Genomic DNA, 21,209 nt, shown 5'->3' with positions numbered 1-21,209 from the left:
TATAATTAGTTGTATGAAATTTATTTTTACTATGTATAAATCAGATACAAAATATACAAAAGATATATTGTATAAAATTTATATTTAAGTAGTATGATATTGTAGTTGTATATAATTGGGTAGAAATAATGTATGAAAATTGTAGATAAGTTGTATAATATATAATTAGTTGTATGAAATTTATTTTTACTATGTATAAATCATATACAAAATATACAAAGGATATATTGTATAAAATTTGTATAAAAATATCAAATATTGAACGAAATGCGTTTTTCCATCGAACCTACTATAAACCCAAATCTCGAACAGTTTTCATGAGGATAGTTTGTCTTGTTGAACCCAAATCTCTCATGTCAAATGACTTGTGTCTGTATTATTTAGTAGTGTATTACTCTTGCATCAGCCTTATAATATCTATAGCTTTCTCGGTGTGACTAGTGGATCAATGTTTGTGCAAGTCACAACAGAGCAACAAAACCAAAAATTGTTACTTCCTCCGTTTCAATTTAGATGAGCTAGTTTGACTCGACACTGAATTTAAGAAAAAAGAAGAAAACTTTTGAAACTTGTGGTCTTAAAAGCTTAAGGGGTAAAAACTTTGTGGGGCTATGACATTTGTGTGGTTATAAAAGATTCTTATTAAAGGTAAAATGGATAAAATGAAGAGTTTAAAGTTGAGTTATTTCCAAATTTAAAAATGTGTCATTTATTTTGGAGCAGACTAAAAAGGAAAGTAACTCATCTAATTTGAAACAGAGGGAGTATGATGGAAGATAGTTGTTGGGACCCCAAGGTGAGCATAAGGGTGGAATGTGGGCCGGTTAGGATCGGGCCCGGCCCAGAACCGCAAGCCCAAATGGGCAGTGGGCCTAAACGGTTCTAACCGGATAGGATCGGGACCGTGGGGAGGTGGGATGGGTAGTAGGCCGATCCCATAGGCGAGGCCCGCGAGACCGAGACCGGGACCGGCTGGGAAGTGATCCGGTTCAAGCGGTCCTAAACGGGCCTATCCGGGCCCAAGGGCTAATTTTAAAAAAAATTTAAATCTGTCACATTATAGCCTTTATGGAATTTAAAATATGGCCGTTTTACCTGCCAAAATAGCCGTTAGCTATTTATAAATAGGCATTTAAACCTCCCCCCCACTTTGTTTTAAACCCAATTTTTTTATAATTACACTTTTTCTTATATATATATATATATATATATATATATATATACAGCTTAAGATACATGATAGGCTAAACCCCTTATACTGTCTTTAGGGTTCGTTGAAATCTTGTTATCATGTTTATGTTATAATTCTTAAATACTTCTATACTGTTCATTTCTGTATAGGTTTACTGTTCATCTTCTTTAAAGCTTCAGATTTTATCCTCTGAGTGTTCTATGTTCGTAGTGTGAGGGACCCTTGTAGGATATCGATTAAACCTTATTAAACTGCCGTCAGTTGCCGTCGTCCATATGCTAGGGAGTACCACGAGAGACAGGACACAACAGGACACAGTTAACATATTTAATCCCCAATCCCCAAGATAACTTAGAACTAAGTTCACTTCATTGGTAAGCTGTAGTGAAGAAGAAGATAAATAGTAGACACTATACAGTTAAGAACATTATAGAATTATTAAGACTATTATTACATGATTTTGATAACAGAGATAGTAGACTTATACTTTAAAGATAGTATATCTCTCAAATACTGATAAAATTTTGAAAAACTTTTTAATATGAAAAATCATCCTTCTTTTAATAAAATAAGATTATTAAATAGAGGCAAATGGGGAATTTTAAAAGGATTAAGAAAAATCGATAAAAAAATATTCCGTGCTGATTACAATATTCAGATTTATAAAGAACTTGTTTTTATTGAGCCAAGGAAACAAACTTTAGAAGAAATTTCTGAAGTAATAAAAACTTTAGTACAAAAATTATATGATTATAAAAGTAGAAGATTTTATATTTTACTTAATCTAAAAGTAATAAATATTTGTCTTAGAAGGTGCACGACCCTTTTTTAAAAATGAATAATTCTGATAAAGATAAAATTTTAAATAATATCAATCAGTCTCTAGCAGTAACGAATATTGCCAAAATAGAAAATGATTTACAAAATTGGAGTATTCCGAGAGAATCCTATAGTACCATCTACCATACTGGTAAGTTTGATTTTATAAAAAATTATAATATCAAAACTTGTTAATCAACTATTGCCATCAATAACTCGATAGAAACAATCAAGTTATTAGCTGCACAAGATATTCAACAATATAAAAAGAAATTCAATTTCTTTCACATCAGATTAGTACAAGTGGCAGTCAAACCACTATATAGATTAGGTTTAGACACCCCCCTCTGTCTCTTACTAAGAGATGACAGACTTCTTAACTTTGATGATTCATTATTAGGAGTTCTGCAAAGTAACCTAGCCCAAGGCCCGGTATACTTTAATTGCTATCCAAACTTTTCAGTTGACATAAATGACCAGAACGTTTTGGATATATTAACTCTTAATATAAAAACCAAAAACATGAATAGCAAAGTTAACACAAGGGAAATAACTGTAATTTATAGAGTATATTACAGACTAATGAAAATAACTTTAGCCCCAAAAGCTAAAATCGAAAGTAATAAAGGAGTTACTATGCTCATGGAAGCAAACCAGGAACATAGTAATACCTTTGTCCCTAGAATGATTCAGTGGGATAAAATTCTTTCAAAAGATGAATGGAGTTTTGAAGCCATCACCCAACCAAAATATGAACCTGAGAGTTCATACATTGAACAAGTCATTCAATATCCTTCTGGAGCCATAGACTTAAAGTTCTTAAGTCCAGGTTCAGCCAGTGAAACTTCTTCCAGTAGAAGAATGTCTTTCACTAGACCTACTTCTTCTAAGGATAACAAAAGTGACGAAGAATTAATTGAAGAAATTGATACAAAACTTAAGGGAGTAGACTTTAATAGAACTATTCCCAAAGTTATTTATCAAAATAAGCCCTTTGTTACTACTCCAAGAAGCCCAACTGCTGAAATAGCTGATCAGTTAACAGTAATCCGAGCCGATAACTTTGAAATAGATTGGAAAAGTCTAGATGCTCAGTGGTTAATGCTGCTACATTAATAATTTCAGGATTTACTGGAATATTAAAAAATTGGTGGGATAATTATCTATCAGAAAAAAATAGAAATCAAATTCTAGGAGCCACTACAGTTGCAACTATAATAAAAACTGAATCAGGAATGCAAGTTGCAGAGCAAGAAGTTAGAGAAGATGCTTCTGCAACTTTAATCTACTGTATTGCTAAACACTTCATTGGAGAACCAAAACTTTTCCAAGACAGGAGTTTGTAACGTCTTAACAATCTTAACAGTCCAAAATTAACAGATTTTAGATGGTATAAAGATATGTTTATAGAAAAAGTAATGATTAGAGAAGACTGCGGTAGTGCTTTCTGGAAAGAAAGATTTATCAGTGGTTTACCAAGATTATTTGCCGAAAAGGTAAGAACTAAAATTAAAGATAGATTTAATGGACAAATCCCTTATGACAATCTTACATATGGAGATTTAATCAGTTTTATTAATGTAACAGGTCTTGACTTATGTACAGACTTAAAACTTAAGAGTCTTATTAAAAAAGACAAACTCCAATCCAAAACAGAATTAGGATGCTTCTGTCAAGACTTCAGATTTAAAACTATTGCTGCTCCTTCTAAAAGAGCAAAACAACATAAAAAATCTTCTGAAAAATCAAAAAGACGCCATAAGCGTAAAGAAAAGAAAGAAGGAACTCCTAAGAAGAGAAGATTTAAAAGACGTTCTAAAAAAGAACATGGTGATAAATGTTGGTCATGTGAAAAGACAGGGCATATAGCTAATGAATGCCCAGTCACCAACAAGAAAAAGATAAAGGTTAATACCTTAGAAATTGATGAAAATGTTAAAGAAAAGCTATTTGCTATTCTAGAACAAAATAAAAACATCACATCATCGTCATCATCAGATGAGAGCTATTCTGACAGTGACGATGAAATGATAAACATGGCATATAACTCAGATAATAGCAGTAGTTCTGAAGAAGACAAATGTAGCTACACTGGTGCAATATGTGTCACGACCCAATTTCACCTGTAGGTCGTGATGGCACCTAACACTACAGCTAGGCAAGCCAACTAATAAATTTAGCATACTTTGATAAAGTTTAAAACCAAGAAAAAAAATATATAACCCAAACTCTACCAATGTGTGTGCCAAGACCTGGTGTCACAAGTGCATGAGCATCTAGTAGATTATACAAAACTTCAAATACTGTCTGAAATAAAATAGACAGAATATAAATATAAGAAGAGACACTGGTAGCTGCAGAACGGCTCAGAAAGGCAGCTCACCACTATGCCTCGGGATGACGTGGGTATGTGATGATAGGTCCTCCACTAGTACCTGTCTCAGGTCCTGCACAAAAAAGTACAGCAAGTGTAGTATGAGTACGTAAACAATGTGTATCCAGTAAGTATCAAGCCTAATCTCGAAGTGGTAGAGACGAGATGGCCGACTTTGACACTCACTATGGGTCAATAATAACTGAAATAATATTAGGATATTTAAATCAACATAAATTACAGAATTTATAATAATTTATTTAATCAGCGGAAATAATCAAATTCCTTCAAATGTAATAATTCTCAATATATTAATTAAATTCCTTCAATTCAAATAATTTCCAATTTATCAATTAAATCTCATTTACAGGAGTAACAATTAATTCCTTAACAAGCAAGAATAATAATTCATTAAATTTCAAAGATTTTCCAATTTATTAATTAGCTTCACAAGCTGAAATAAATTATTAAAGTATCGTGTAATTATTATTATTATTAAGCACGATTTCTGCCGAGGACGTACGACCTGATCCAGAGTGTCGTGTACACTGTCGAGGGACGTGCGGCGCGATCCATAGATGCATCTATCCTGCCGAGGCGTTCGGCCCGCTCCACAAGAAAGGATGACATTTTCTTATGTGCCTCCGGAAGGAGAGTATGTTTATTATAAGATAAATTTGGGAGGAGAATAATTTCTTTTAACAATTAATTGATTTAAACAAAAATTAAGCATATGATATTTCCATCCTTTAATATCTTTATCTAACAATTCACAATATATTCATATATATCAATTAATATTAATTAATCAAAGAATACAATTTACACAAGTAAGGCATGCTTTGAGTCCTAAACTACCCGGACTTTAGCATTAATAGTAGCTACGCACGGACTCTCGTCACCTCGTGCGTACGTAGCCCCCACAATTTAGCAACAATTGTTTAATCTTAATCACCTATGAGGTAATTTCCCCTCACAAGATTAGACAAGAGACTTACCTCGTCTTGCTCCAATTTAATCCACTATAAGGCCTTTTCCACGATTATCCAACTCTGTCTGGCTCGAATCTAGCCAAAATAATTTGATACAGTCACTAAATATTATAGGAATCAATTCTGTAAGAAAATACTACATTTTTAAGAAAAGATCCCGAAATTAATTAAAATTTCGCCCGCGAGACCCACATCTCAAAATTCAGCGAAAGTTATGAAATCTGATAACCCATTCAATTACGATTCCAACGATACCAGTTTCACTCAAATCCGACTCCGAATCGATACCGAAATCTCAAAAATTTGTTTCTATGAGATTTCTAAAACTTTCCAAAATTTAAATCTCAAAACACTAATTTATGGTGAAAATAATGATATACTTGTATATATAGACCAAATACGAGTTAGAATCACTTACCCCAATGTTTTTCCCTTGAAAAACTACCAAAAGTCGTCTCTGCTCAAGCTCAAGTTCGTCAAAAATGGCAAATGGGACGAATGCCCTCTTTTTATAAAACTGCCCAGCAGCCTTCAGAACTGGTCCTCGAACTGGGCCTCGATCGCAGCTTCGATCACAGGCTCGAGCCTGGACCTCGGTCATGGCCTGCCTTCGATCAGGACATCGAGGCTGGGCCTTCGATCAGGGCATCGAGCATGTGCCTTCGATCAGGGCATCGAGCATGTGCCTTCGATCAGGGCATCGAGCATGGGTCTCGATCCTAGCCCTCGAGCCTTACCTTCGATCATGTCCTCGAGCTGGACCTTCGATCTCAAGCGCGAGCCTGAACCTCGTCAACCCTGGGCTCGATACCTGGGCTCGATATCAACTCAGAATATCCAACAGAAGAGGAAACACTGCAGCAGATTTTAAGTCCAATTTTTGATTCGTTAACCATCCGAAACTCACCTGAGGCCCTCGGGACCTCAACCAAATATACCAACAAGTCCTAAAACATCATACGAACTTAGTCAAACCTCTAAATCACATCAAACAATGCTAAAACCATGAATCATACCCCAATTCAAGCTTAATGAAACTAAAAGTTTTCAACTTCTACATTCGATGTCGGAACCTATCAAATCAACTCCGATTGACCTCAAATTTTACACACAAGTCATAAATGACTTAACGGAGCTATGAAAATTTTCAGAACTGGATTCCGACTCCGGTATCAAAAAGTCAACTCATCGGTCAAATTTCCAAACTTAAATTCTTGTTTTTAATCATTTCGAGCCTAATTTAACTACGGACTTCTAAATAAAATTTCGAACACGCTCCTAAGTTCAAAATCACCATACGGAGCTGTTGGAATTATCAAAATTCTATTCCGGGGTCATTTTTACATAATTAGACATCCGGTCACTATTCGAACTTAAACATTTTAATTTTTCTTCGAAATTCCATATCTCGGGCTAGGGACCTCGGAATTTGATTCCGGACATACGCCCAAGTCCCAAATCACGATACAGACCTATTGGAACTGTCAAAACACTAATCCCAGTCCGTTTGCTCAAAATGTAAGCTCTAATCCATATTTTAATCTATTTTTCACATAAAAACTTTTCATGAAATTTTACGGATTGCGCACACAAGTCGAGGAATGATAAATAGTACTTTTCGAGGTCTTAGAATATATAATTAATTATTAAATTTAAAGATGATATTTTGGGTCATCACAATATGTGTGTGCGGACAAAATTCTATTAAAGTCCTTACTAACAACTCTAAAGAAGTCTTATTTAATATCATTAATCACATAGATGATGAAGATATTAATCAGAAAGAAAATCATCATATAATAGAACTCTTTAATATGAAAAAAGAAGTTATGAATAGATTTTCAGTCAAAGATAATAAACCTACTATTCAACATCTCCAAACAGAATTAAAATTTGTAAAAGATGAAATAAAAATGGTTAAGCTTAGACTTGACAAAATAGAAATGGAAAATCTTATTAGAGAAGTATTACAAACAGCCAATAAGAAAGAAACAATTGGTGAATACTTCACAGAAGATGATAATTCAAAAAATGATGAAGAATCTATTAATGGTACAGATGTGGCAAAGATTACTAAAGTAAGAGCCCATAGTTATCATATTCCTATTACCTTAAAGGTAAAAGACATTACGATAAATAAATTAGCATTATTAGACTCAGGTGCAGATAAAAACTGCATAATGGAAGGAATAATACCAACCAAATACTTTAAAAAAAGTACTACAAAATTATATTCCGCCACAGGAGAAAAATTAAAGATAGATTATAAACTATCAAAAGCCCACATTTGTAATGATGGAATTTGCTTTATAAATGATTTTGCGGTAACTAGAGATATAAATAAAGAAATTATCCTAGGTATACCCTTTATAACTAAGATTAGACCATACCATGATAATTTAGAAGCTATTTGTACCACAATATTAGGAAAGAAAATAAAATTCCCTTATCTTAATTCTATTTCCAAGGAGGAAAGTGATTTCCTCAAATCAAAAACTATATTTAAAATAAACCTGCTTTCAAATCAGGTAAATTATTTAAAAAATGATATAAAAGTTCACAAAATTGAACAAACTTTAAAAACCCCGGGAATGGAGGAAAAGATTAAAAATTTCCAAGAAAAACTCGAACTTGAAGTTTGTTCAGAATTACCCAATGCCTTCTGGGAAAGGAAAAGGTATGTAGTCGAACTTCCTTATATTAGTGAATTCACTGAACAAGCCATACCCACTAAGGCTAGGCCTATTCAAATGAATCATGAACTCATGGAAGTTTGTAAAAACGAAATTAACGATCTCCTTAAAAAGAAGATAATTAGACCCTCTAAATCACCTTGGAGCTGTGCAGCTTTTTATGTTAACAAAAGTGCAAAAAAGAAAAAAGGAGCTCCTAGACTTGTTATTAATTATAAACCATTAAACAAAGTATTACAATGGATTAGGTACCCGATACCTAATAAAAGAGATCTATTAAAAAGAACTTATAAAGCCAATATATATATAGCAAATTTGATATGAAGTCAGAATTCTGGCAAATTCAAATTAGTGAAAAAGATAAATATAAAACTGTTTTCAATGTCCCATTTGGACAATATGAATGGAATGTTATGCCTTTCGGGTTAAAAAATGCCCCATCAGAATTTTAAAATATTATGAACAACGTATTCAATCCATACAGTAATATGTCAATTGTTTACATTGATGATGTTTTAATATTTTCTGAGGATATAGACTCTCACTTTAAACATTTAAATACGTTCTTTAAAGTCGTAAAATATAATGGATTAGTGGTTAGTGCTAAGAAGATTAAGTTGTTCCAAACAGCTATTACATTCTTAGGATATGACCTATACCAAGGCACCTATAAACCAATCTATAGATCCATTGAGTTCTCATCTAAATTCCCTGATGAAATCTTAGATAAAACACAACTACAAAGGTTTTTAGGAAGCCTTAATTATGTAGCAGACTTCATTCCTGATATTAGAAAAATCTGTGAACCACTATACAGACGTCTCAGAAAGAATCCAGTCCCATGGAGTCAAGAACAAACTGACACTGTCAAAAGAGTCAAATCTATTATTCAAAAACTTCCTTGTCTAGGTATTCCTAATCCTGAGGCATTCATGATAGTTGAAACCGACACTTCTGATGAAGGGTACAGTGGTATTCTCAAACAAAGAATCTCTTCAAAGTCTCCAGAACAATTAGTTCGTTTCACTTCCGGAATCTGGAATTCGGCTCAGAAAAATTATAGTACAGTCAAAAAAGAAATTTTGTCTATAGTACTATGTATTACAAAATTTTAAGATGATTTAATAAATAAAGAATTTTTACTAAGGGTTGATTGTAAATCAGCCAAAGAAATTTTACAAAAAGATATTAAAAACCTCATTTCAAAATAGATTTTTGCCAGATGGCAAGCATTATTATCTAGTTTTGATTTTCAAATTGATTTCATTAAAGGTGAAGCAAACTCTTTACATGACTTTCTAACCAGAGAATTCCTACAGGGAAAGAATGAGACCAAATCAGAAGGGTCCCTTTAGGGCCTCACCAAAGAAAGAAAATAGGTACTCTGCACTTGCAGATTACTACCCACCTTTACCCGTGAGACTACCTATAAAAATAATGGTAACCCCTCCCAGAGTTCCCACCATAAATAAACCAGCAACAATGACAGTCGTTGGTACTATTCCAAAGATAGAAGGACCATTCCAACAAGCTTCTTCGAAAGCTTTGACAAGCCAAACTGGTAAGATACTAACCAGTTCAGATTACGAAATGAAGACCCCAGAGTCATTCGCACAGGCAGTCAAGCCAGAAACACCATCCAAGAAGGAAGGTAAAAAACCAGTTTCTTAGGAAAAAGAAACATTTGAAATAATTTCCAAAGCACCAATTAAAGTGGTAGCATTAGACAAAGGATACGAAAACTTTGACAAACAATATTTGATTAGACCCTGTTATACCAACAGAAACTATGTTGAAACCAGTGACCCCCTAAAATCAAGGAGGTGTTATGAATTTATTCTTACAGATACAGGATCAGTCACTTTTGAGCATACCCTTAGGGATGATAAGGATCCTGACAGTATTAAGTATTCTAGATACACCATCAACAAAATAATTAGCCCTTTTGAATGGGGACATGGAGGACCCACACGGAATAGCCCAAGCCTACCGGGCCTACGCAGAAGAAGAATAGCATCTGAAGACAATAACTCTCCAGACAAAGACAAACGACTCTTCAAAAAAGAAGGAGTCACCTGACAATGATGACCACAAGAAGACAAAAACAGTACTTGCCTCTTAAAAAAAAGTAGCAGACGACCTTTCAGTAAAGCAACAGACATCAAACTGAGATCGTCCATTTAGACTGTTGAGATTAACTCAGCAAAAATCTGAAGCCTATATAAGACTTCCAAAATTGTAATAGAAGGCATCCGAAAAATTTTCCAAGATTTTTCCCTATCTTTTCTCTCCCCTCTGTAAAAATGTTCTCTTATGTTTGAATAAAGCTTTTGACAAAACTCTCTTAATTCCGCATTTATTTTGTCTATTTTAAAGATAAAACGTACTATACTATATTATACTATACTATACTATATATACATCATTATATACTATATATATATATATATATATATATATCTTAACATATATATGTTAAGATGTATATATAGTATATAAATCGAATATAGCTTATATATCTTAAGATGTATATATAGTAAATCGAATATAGCTTATATATATATCTTAAAATGTATATATAATATAGTATATTATATATATAAGCTTATATATATATCGAATATAACTTATATATCTTAAGATGTATATATAGTGTAGTATAGTATAGATATAAGCTTATATATATATCGAATATAACTTATATATCTTAAGCTGTATATCTAGTATAATATAATATATACTATACTATACAATACTATATACATCTTACTCTCTCTCTCTATATATATATATATATATATATATATATATATATATATATATATATATCTTAAGATGTATATATAGTATATAAATCGAATATAGCTTATATATCTTTATTACCATTTTTTTTCTCTAACTTCTATAATTTTTTTTTTAAAAATAGAATGTATCCGTTGGGCCCACTTAGGCTCGCTTGGGCCCACTTAGGCCCGGGACCAGCCCACTTAACCCGGGACCGTTAGTTCGTGGTCCCGGTCCCGAGCCGGTTCCAACAAGAAGCCCGCGAAGCCCGGGACCGTTTAGGACCGGACCGCATAGGACCGGCCCATTTAAGGCCGGATCCGCAAAGCCTACTTAGGACCGGGCCCGGCCCACATGCCACCCTTAGGTGAGCATCAAATTGTGGATGCTAAAAAGTGCCACCCTTAGGTGAGCATCAAATTGTGGATGCTAAAAAGCTGACGAAAAAAGTAGCACTTGCGGCATAAATTAAAAAATAGAGACAGTACAATTTGGTTATCAAAAAATAGAGACAGTACAATAAAAAAAAATGAAAGTTATAAAGATTTTATTAATGATTGTAGATAAACTTCCAAAAGTTTAGAGGCATACAAGTAGAAGCAACAATTGGGCTAAGAAAAAAAGTAAGTAAATTGGGAAGATCCAGAGAGTGGTTATTTCAAGGGGGAAGTGCACAGTTTGGTAGTAATAACACATGTATTTACTTTTAAACCATTATTTAAAATATCTTTAGTCTTTAGCTACTGTTTTAATAAATTTTTACCCGTCCGGACGAAAATACCCTTCTGCTCATAAAGTTCAGGTTCAAGTGTCCTTAACTTATGAGCTTGTTACTATGAGTTCAGGATTAGCTGTCCTTAATTTATGAGCTTGTAAGTCTAAGTTTAGGACTACCTGTCTTTAACTTTTGAACTTGTAACTCTAAGTTCAGGACTACATGTTAACTTTTGAACTTGGAACTCGAAGTTCAGGACTACTTGTCCTTAATTTTTGTGCTTGTAACTCTAAGTTAAGGACTAACTGTCTTTAATTTCTATGCTTGTAACTCTATGTTAAGGACCAAGTGTCTTTAATTTTTGAACTTCCAACTCTAACTTCAGGACCAAGTGTCCTTAAATTATGAGCTTGTTAATGTAAGTTCAGGACTAGATGTCCTTAATTTATGAGCTTGTAAGTCTAAGTTAAGGACCTCTTGTCCTTAGTTTTTGAGCTTGTAAGTCTAAGTTTAGGACTACATGTCCTTAACTTTTGAACTTGTAACTCTAAGTTCAGTTCATCTTCTTCACTTCCTCTCCGTTCTTTTCACCAACAGTTTCCATCAAAATACGTCATTGTTCGTCCCATTACACTCTCTTCATCAGAAAAAATACCAACAAGAACAACTGTAACACAATCATCTAAGCTCAAAAAATTACCATCTGAGTAAAGGACAAATAATTGGTTTGCACAAATTCAAATTGATCTAATGGAGTTAATGAAATTCCTTCACATCTTCGGCAGTTGTTGTTTGCTGACACATTTAAAGAGGTTGGTACAAAGTCCCCTTATCCAATATGAAACTTGTTTTTCCATTATTATTCTCCAAAGTTTAAAAAGGGTTGCTTGTCTTTAAGAAGGTTGGCTACATCTTGACTTGAAATGCAGCAGAAAAGTTGTCTTTCTGGATGCTGAGCACGAAAACTGAACATCTTGAAGCCTTGTGTACTTCAATTTTGGCTAGTGTATTGATAAAAAAAAAATATTACACGTGCAATATTATAAGGATGACAGGGCAAGATACGTGGATTACTAAGAAGATGACAACTGGAGTGTCACATTAAAAAGAGTCACGATTTACAACAGGTACAAGCAAATCATTCACGAGACGAACAACTACGGTTGCCCGAGCCTAAATTATTCAGTGAAGAGACACATGCAAGATGAATGAAGACGGTAAAAAGGGAAGATTCATAAACCTCAAATTAATGTAGAAGAAGAATCGAAACCGTTACAGAATCTTCATGAACAGTTACGGTTACCAATTATAACATTTCATTAATGTTATTAATACTCATAATGATTCTGTCATAAAAAGAAAGAAACGTTATATTTGTAAATTCCTATATAAGGGAAGGAAATTTCACTTGTAAGGACACGTTCGGATGAACATTGGAATATAATTACTTTCTTGTGCTTTCTACCGATTACTTTGCCATTTTTATTCCGATTTTTTTTCTTATTTTTGAGAGAATATTGAATTTCTTGATTATCAGTAATCCGAGTACTTCTAAAGATAGGCTTTGACTGAGAATCTAATTTTTTGGTTAAACAAATTAGTTCTGTTACCGGAAAACTGATAATCTTCTCTTACTTTCCAAATCACTCTCTCTCAACTGAATCATGTCGAATGTTAATGACAACAACCAGCTGGTGAAAGGAACCCCAGTTCCGTCACCTCAAGGAAGCCCACGCAATTCAAGAGAAGTATCACCAGAAAGATCCACTACTCATAACAATGAACAACATGGAAATAAACAAACTGTCGAGCAGGACGCTGTGAAGCAGTTAATTTCTGAGTACGTAAATGATGCTCTCCAGGCTTTCATGAGGGGATTACCAACTGTACCACCCACACCTCCACCAAACAATACTGCAACTGTGAAAATTCCACAATTAGGGTTGGTTAATTCTGGAAGCGGAGGAACTCCCAACGAGTCATGTGATGGGAGACCAGGTACGCCTAATAATTCTGATTCACAAACTTTAATACTTACCTTGCAGAAACAGGTGAAAGAACAAAATGATTGTATTGAACAAATACCCGGTGTACCACCTGTGATCAAAGGAGTTGATTTCGACAAATATTCACAACAACCATGAAAATCAAGCGCAACTCCATTACCAATTCCAAAAAAGTTCAAAATGCCTGACATTCCGAAATACGATGGAACGACCGATCCACGTGACCACGTTACTGCATTCACCACAGGAGTAAAAGGCAATGATTTAACCAAACAAGAGATTGAATCTGTGCTGGTCAAAAAGTTTGGGGAAACACTTATTAAAGGAGCATTAACATGGTACTCTTTTTTACCTGAAAATTCTATTGATTCTTTTGCTGAGCTTGCAGATCTATTTATAAAAGCACACTCGGGTGCACAAAAAGTTGAAAAGAGAATGGAGGATATATTCAAATTAAAATAAGGAGATACAGAATTGCTTCGCGAATTCGTAGACAGATTCCAGCGTGAAAGAATATTGCTTCCAAAAGTACCTGACAATTGGGCGGCCATGGCATTTGCAAGGAGGCTTAAAGAGGCTTAAACGAGAAAAGTTCAGAAGCTACAAGGAGGCTTAAAGAGAGCCTACGAGAATTCCCTGCCACGACATGGAATGATATCTATAATAGGTACAGTACCAAGTTACGGATCGAAGAAGACACCGTAGCTCAGTCAAGGGTTGAAGAAAAAACAGGTTCGAGGCGGTTAGAACCTGAGAAGAGGTCCGGTAAAAGTAGGTACAAGCCTTATATGGGACCTTCGAGGCGAAAAGCTCATTCCAAGTTCGAAAACATGTGGGCTGATCACAGGTTCGCAAATAGAGATTCAGGTTCGTCATCAAGATTTAGAAAAAAATAAAGATGAACGTAACATAGAGGTTAATGCAAACGTAAGGATTAGGGACTACAATTTTAACGTAAGTACCTCCGAGTTGGTCGTTGTTTTAAGAAGCATGGGAGATAAGGTACCTAAAGAGATGAGATCAAATACGAATAGAAGAACCCCAAACTTTTGGTACAAGGTCCATAATGATCACGGCCATAGAACATCAGACTGCAGATTATTACAAGGTGAGGTGGAACATTTATTAAAGCAGGGCTATATGACAGAATTGTTCAGCGAGAAAGGCAAACAAGCTTACATGTAAAATAGGCAAGAGCCCCTAAAACCTCCGTCTCCAAAGAGAACAGTAAATGTGATAAACGGCAGAGAAGAAGTCAACGGCGTAACCTATACAACCGCAAGAAAAACAACAAAGTTCACAATAACTCACGGGAAGCAAACTCGCCAAACTTTGGAAGACGACAACATAACCTTTGATGATACAGATGCCAATGGATTAATGATTCCTCACAAAGATGCACTGGTAATATCTTTACTTATACATGATACTAACGTATAACGAGTTTTGATTGACCCATGTAGCTCTGTGAATATTATTCTATTACGAGTGGTGAACGAAATGCTGATGGGTGATCATGTAGTTTCGAAAGCACGTTCCTTTTCTGGGTTTGATAACTCAACCATTATTACAAAGGGCGACATTGATCTAAGCACATACACAGAGGGGGTCATCAAAGAAACAAAATTTCAAGTGATAGACACAGATATGGCCTATAATGTGATTCTTGGGTGGCCGTGGATTCATGATATGGATGATGTGCCATCCACATTGTATCAGGTTATCAGATTCCCTTCAAAATAGGGAATTCAACAGATTCGGGGAGATCAACAAACTTCAAGGAGCATCAATTCGGTGACACAGCCAAGTAAAAAAGATACGAGTGCAAATAAAAAAGATGCGGGTGCAAGTGAGAAAGATGCGTTAAATCAAATTTCAACAGAAATTGTATCAAAACAAACAGACGTGAATTCCAGACCAGATGTAATTCAAGAGCCAGAGAAGAATGAAAATATTAAAACAACTATTGAGGGGCTTGAAGCTGTTCCACTTTTCGAACAATGGCCAGATCGAATAATTCATATCGGAGCAAGGTTAAACCCAGATAGGAGAGGTAAGTTAATTGAATATTTAAAAGCTAACGCAGATTGTTTTGCATGGTCCCATTCAGATATGACAGGTATACCTCCGGAGGTGATGACTCTTAAATTAAATGAAGATCCATCATTCATACCTGTCAAACAAAAGAAGAGGAAGTAAGGATCATTCAAAAATCAAGTGATCGATGAAGAGGTATAAAAAATCTTAAATATCGATTCGATACGCGAGGTAAAATATCCTAATTGGTTAGCTAATACTGTGGTAGTTCCGAAAAAGACGGTAAATGGAGAGTTTGTGTGGATTACACTGACTTAAATAAAGCATGCCCGAAGGATTCATTCCCTTTACCGCATATAGATCAATTGATTGATGCTACTGCATGTCATGAATTATTAAGCTTTCTAGATGCATATTCTAGTTATAATCAAATAAAAATGGACCCCATAGACGAAGAAAAAACTTTATTTATTACAAACAGGGGGACTTATTGTTGTAAAGTCATGCCTTTTGGCTTGAAAAATACTGGAGCCACGTATCAAAGGTTGGCGACCAAGATGTTCCAAGAACACCTGGGCAAGACGATGGAGGTGTACATTGATGATATGTTGGTCAAATCTACACAAGCGGAAGATCACTTTCAACATCTTTCAACTACCTTCGAGATCCTCCGCAGATATGGTATGAAACTGAACCCAGAAAAGTGCGCTTTTGACATAGCTTCAGGTAAGTTTCTAGGCTTTCTCGTGTCTAATAGAGGAATTGAAGTAAATCCTGCACAGATTAAGGCTATTGAAGAAATACCTGATATACTCACAAGCAAAAAAGAAGTACAAAGTTTGACAGGTAGGATTGCAACTCTGGGAAGATTCATTTCAAGATCTTCAGAAAAAAGCTTTAAATTCTTTTCAGTTTTGAAGAAGCAAAATCAGTTTGAATGGACTGAAGAATGCCGGCAAGCCCTCAAAGATTTGAAGGCATACTTAACAAATCCTCCCCTACTGTCTAAACCAAGGGATGGAGAAAGACTATTTGTATATCTTGCAATTGCAGAAATAGTTGTAAGTGCAGTTTTAGTAAGGAAGGACAAAGGTAAACAATATTTTATTTATTATGTTAGTAAAACTTTATTGGATGCTGAAACTAGATATCCTCATATAGAGAAACAAGCTTTAGCATTAATCATGGCAGCTAGGAAATTGAGACCATATTTTCAATGCCGTCCTATCTCTGTAGTAACTACATATCCGTTAAGGAATATTTTGCATAAACAAGAATTGTCAGCAGACTAGCCAAATGGGCAATAGAACTAAGTGAATATGACATTATTTATCAACCTCGAACAACAATAAAGTCTTAAGTTTTAGCAGATTTCGTCGCAGATTTTAATACAAAAATAATTCATGAAGTAGAAAAGGAATTACAAATTTTTACTGGAGCTAATCCAGGTACATGGACTTTATTTACTGATGGCTCCTCAAATATCAAAGGAGCCGGTTTAGGTATTGTTTTAATCCCACCCTCAGGTGAAAGTATAAGACAGGCAATTAAATATTACCCGATTACTAACAATGAAACAGAGTATGAAGCTGTAATTGCAGGTTTGGAACTTGCACGAGGACTCTCCATAGAGCAAATCATGATTAAAAATGACTCTCAACTGGTAGTCAATCAGATGCAGGGAACTTACATTGCTAGAGAGCCACGAATGCAACAATACTTGGAAAAGACACGAGAACTGGTAAGGCAATTCAAATCATGGAAGATCGTGCAAATACCCAGGGAAGAAAACGCAGAAGCAGACGCGTTGCCTAACCTTGCTTCAGTTGCAGAAGTAACGAGTGAGGAAAATGCTATTTTAATCCATTTATTTCATTCAACACTTGACCAGGATAAACACGAGGTAAGCTTTAATAATTTAACCTGGGATTGGAGAAACGAGATTGTTAATTTTTTGTAGTACAGGGTCGTACCTGAAGGCAAGAAAGAATCTCAAATGCTTTGACGGAAAGCTGCTTGTTACTGCTTAATTCGAGACAATTTATATCAAAAAATGTTTGGCGGTCCTTTAGCAAGGTACCTTGGACCCAATCAAACGGAGTAAGTGATGAGGGAAATACATGAAGGATATTGCGGAAATCACGCAGGTGGAAGATCTTTAGTTAAAACACTAATCAGGACAGGATACTACTGGCCTAAAATGGAAGAAGATGCGGAAAATTTTGTAGCTAAGTGTGATAAGTGCCAACGATATGCCAACAATATGCATCGACCTGCAGAGTTATTACATACAGTTATTTCCCCGTGGCCATTTATGAAATAGAAAATGGATATAGTAGGGCCTTTACCACAAGCTAAAGGTAAGGTATGATTCCTATTAGTTTTAACAAATTACTTTTCAAAATGGGTAGAGGCATGAGCTTTCAAATAGGTACGAGAAAAGGAGGTGAAAGACTTCATTTAGCGGAATATCATATGCCAGTTTGGAGTTCCAAAAGAAATCGTATGTGATAATGGCCCACAATTTATAGGCTCGAAAATTACGGAGTTCTTTCAAAGTTGGCAAATCAAATGAATAACCTCTTCACCTTACCATTCCGTGGAAAATGGACAAGCTGAGTCAACAAATAAGATTATCATCAATAATTTGAAGAAGAAGCTAGAAAAATCAAAAGGGAATTGGCCTGAAGAATTACCAGGAGTATTATGGGCTTATAGAACCACAACAAAAACAACTACGGGAGAAACTCCATTTTCGCTTGTGTACGGTTCAGAAGCTTTAATCCCAGTTGAAATAGGAGAACCAAGCACGCGATTCACATTGGCAAAGGAAGAATCGAACGATGAGGAGTTAAGAACAAACTTGGACTTACTCGAACAAAGAAGAGAAGCAGCTCTAATACGAATGGCAGCACAAAAGCAAATCATAGAACGATACTACAACAGAAAGGCTCACCTCAGGTACTTCAAAATTGGGGACTTCGTTCTTAAAAAGGTTTTTCAATCAATGAAAATAACCGGAGCAGGAAAGTTAAATCCAAATTGGGAAGGACCCTATAAAGTTCGAGGTATTGCTGGAAAAGGTGCCTACGAGTTAGAAACCATGGATGTCAAGGTTTTACCCTCGAGTTGGAATGTTGTTCATTTAAAGAAATACTATTTCTGAGCAAAAGAAATACCCACGATCAGGTATCGTTCAATTACGATTTTTATTTTGTACAGTTAAAATTATACTAACAATTTTAGATGATAGGCAAAAAGTTAGCCCACACCGAATGATGATATTAAACTTGAAGGACACGCGGAAGCAACATTATTCCCGGTCTAGGGTTGCAACCTTTCTGATGGAAATATAAAGGGTTAATCAGTCATCATCTAAATTATATATACCTCCGAGTCCCGTATGTTTTTCCTTTTCAGGAAATGGACCACATGGAAGGAATAATCAAGTGCTCGAGATTTCATACTTCAAAGTTCAAACACTTGGGGACTATATATATATATATATAGACTATATATATATATATTTATATATATATATAAGGAAGGCAAAGAAGACTGGAAAAGTCAGAATTCAAGTCAAGCCTATGATCTACCCAACAAATCAAAAGTTAAGAGCAAAATCAAGAGCAAAAAATGCAAGCCTGATTCAAAAACCTATGAAGAATACACTCGTGGATGTAAATTCCATAATCTTACGAATGTTTAGGTTAAAGGCAATATTTAGTTATGGGTTGAAAGATATACCCTTGAATTTTACAAAATCTTTTGTAAAGAAAACAGTTACGAAAGAGTTATAGATGATACTTGAATACATGTAAAGTATTATACAATTTGAAAGTTTGAATGATACAAAACTTCCTCAAAGATATTCAAAGAAACATGTGTGTTCCTATTTCTTCTTTCGTATGTTTACACCATTATGAAGTTGAGACGTCTTATTCATTAAGTGTCGTTTATAAAAGGGACCTCTTTTATAATTCGTGCATGTTCAAAAAGCCACGGAGTATTGAAGCATTTTTAAATGCAGAGTAGAACAAAAACTCAAAATGAAATACTATATAAACCCGGTTAAAACAAAGTGTAAACTTAATTCAAACCAAAGTATTTGATATTAAACCCCAAAATGGATTAGGGGTAAAGCTTACCAACCCTTCCACAAATAATTAAAAAAAACACAATAAACTTTTCAGACACAAGTTCACTATGGGGCAGATTCTAAAGTAGTACTATCAGCAGCGGGAGAATTTAAGATGGCATCATCAGTGGCAGTAGAAGGTTCGACTTGAACAGGAGAGATTTGAACACTAACTTTACCAGGAGTAAGTTCATCACCCTCGGGAAGGCCGATCTCAGGTGAAGAAAAGTTTTGATTCTGTTGAGTTTTTTATATGCTTTCTTTAGTTTTTGCAATCTCAGCAGTCAAGTCAAAACCATCCTGGTTAGCCTCCATCAAAGTCTCGAGGCGCGTGTTCAAGAAAGCCCAGCTTATATCAAGAGTTGATTTATCCTCAAGGGCCTCATAATCCCTCTCCCATTGCTCAACTTCGGCCTCCAACTCTGCTTTTTCGGTCAAAGCAGCATCATAAGAAGTTTGTAAAGGGGCGAGTGATCTCTCTAAGAACTGGATCTTGTTAGAAGATGCACATAGGTCTTCTTGAGCCTGAGTGAGCATTTGAACAAGCTCCCCGGCATAGACTTCCTTCTGATTAAGCAGTTCTTTCAGACCCCTAATTTCCTCAGTAGCTTTAGAAAGCTGCTCGGCAAATGAAGTCTTAAGGAGTTCTTTATCCTTGCCCACTTGACTGGAAGAGTCTTTTTCAATCGACAATTCTGCTGCCATCATTTTCACTTGCTGTTCCAAAGCACACTTTTCCTCATCTAAAACTTCTTTTTCTAACTGAAGGCCTTCAAATTGTTCTTTCCAGTTGTCCATTTCCGTATGATAGTCGTTGACTAACTACTCAGTATGGACAATTCTCTTCATCAGCTCTGTACCTATCAGGTTGATCTACAAAAGAAAGGGAAGAAGTGATTATCAAACAAAGATAAAGAAATCACATTCAAAATAAAAAGCTAAGGCTTATACCTTTAAAGATGAATGGACAATGTCATTCATCCATGTCAAAGAGCCGTGGTTCTCCAATTTAGACTTCTCAACTGGGCCAATCAGTGATTTTAACCATACATCAGCTTGGCCAAACTTTTTTAAAAGATTACCATCCTCAGGGACTTCAACGGTAACCTTTTTCATCTTCCTACTACTACTGGAAGAACCAGCTTTAACATGAGAAGTGGTAGCAATAGAGATAGTTGAGGAAGTAAAAATAGCCGTGGGAGGAGCAGTGGCAGCAACAACAGGCGCGGGAAACTGAGAACCAATAGGAACAGACACTGGAAAGGAGGCAAGGGGTACTTCATCAGAAGCTAGGCCAAAATCTTCGTTATCAAACCCATGGGAAACAACTGCTCTGTAGAGTTACGAGGTGCAACAATCATCTCTTAATCAGAGCTCACCAAAGTGGCACTTTCGGGCTCATTCACGGGAACTGAACTTGGAGGAGGAGTGGCTTCATTATCCGAAACAACACGTCTCC

General features: G+C 35.2%; 1 protein-coding gene across 1 annotated transcript; it reads right to left on the bottom strand.

Annotated features, from left to right (window-relative positions):
• Positions 1-19,999: 19,999 nt before the first annotated feature.
• On the bottom strand, positions 20,000-20,548 carry LOC138904915 (interactor of constitutive active ROPs 1-like). The gene has a single exon (XM_070193411.1). It carries the CDS (start codon positions 20,546-20,548, stop codon positions 20,000-20,002), a length of 549 nt encoding a protein of 182 aa, XP_070049512.1.
• Between the last annotated feature and the right edge of the window lie 661 nt (positions 20,549-21,209).

The sequence above is a fragment of the Nicotiana tomentosiformis genome, chromosome 2 (assembly GCF_000390325.3).
Source record: "Nicotiana tomentosiformis chromosome 2, ASM39032v3, whole genome shotgun sequence".
Taxonomy (NCBI): domain Eukaryota; kingdom Viridiplantae; phylum Streptophyta; class Magnoliopsida; order Solanales; family Solanaceae; genus Nicotiana; species Nicotiana tomentosiformis.
Note: the sequence above shows the minus strand (reverse complement) of the source record. Positions and strands in the feature narration are given on the sequence as shown.

What these genes read in the sequence shown, in the direction of transcription:
- LOC138904915 (XM_070193411.1), bottom strand. Translation starts at nt 20,548, where the DNA reads ATGGACAACTGGAAAGAACAATTTGAAGGCCTTCAGTTAGAAAAAGAA.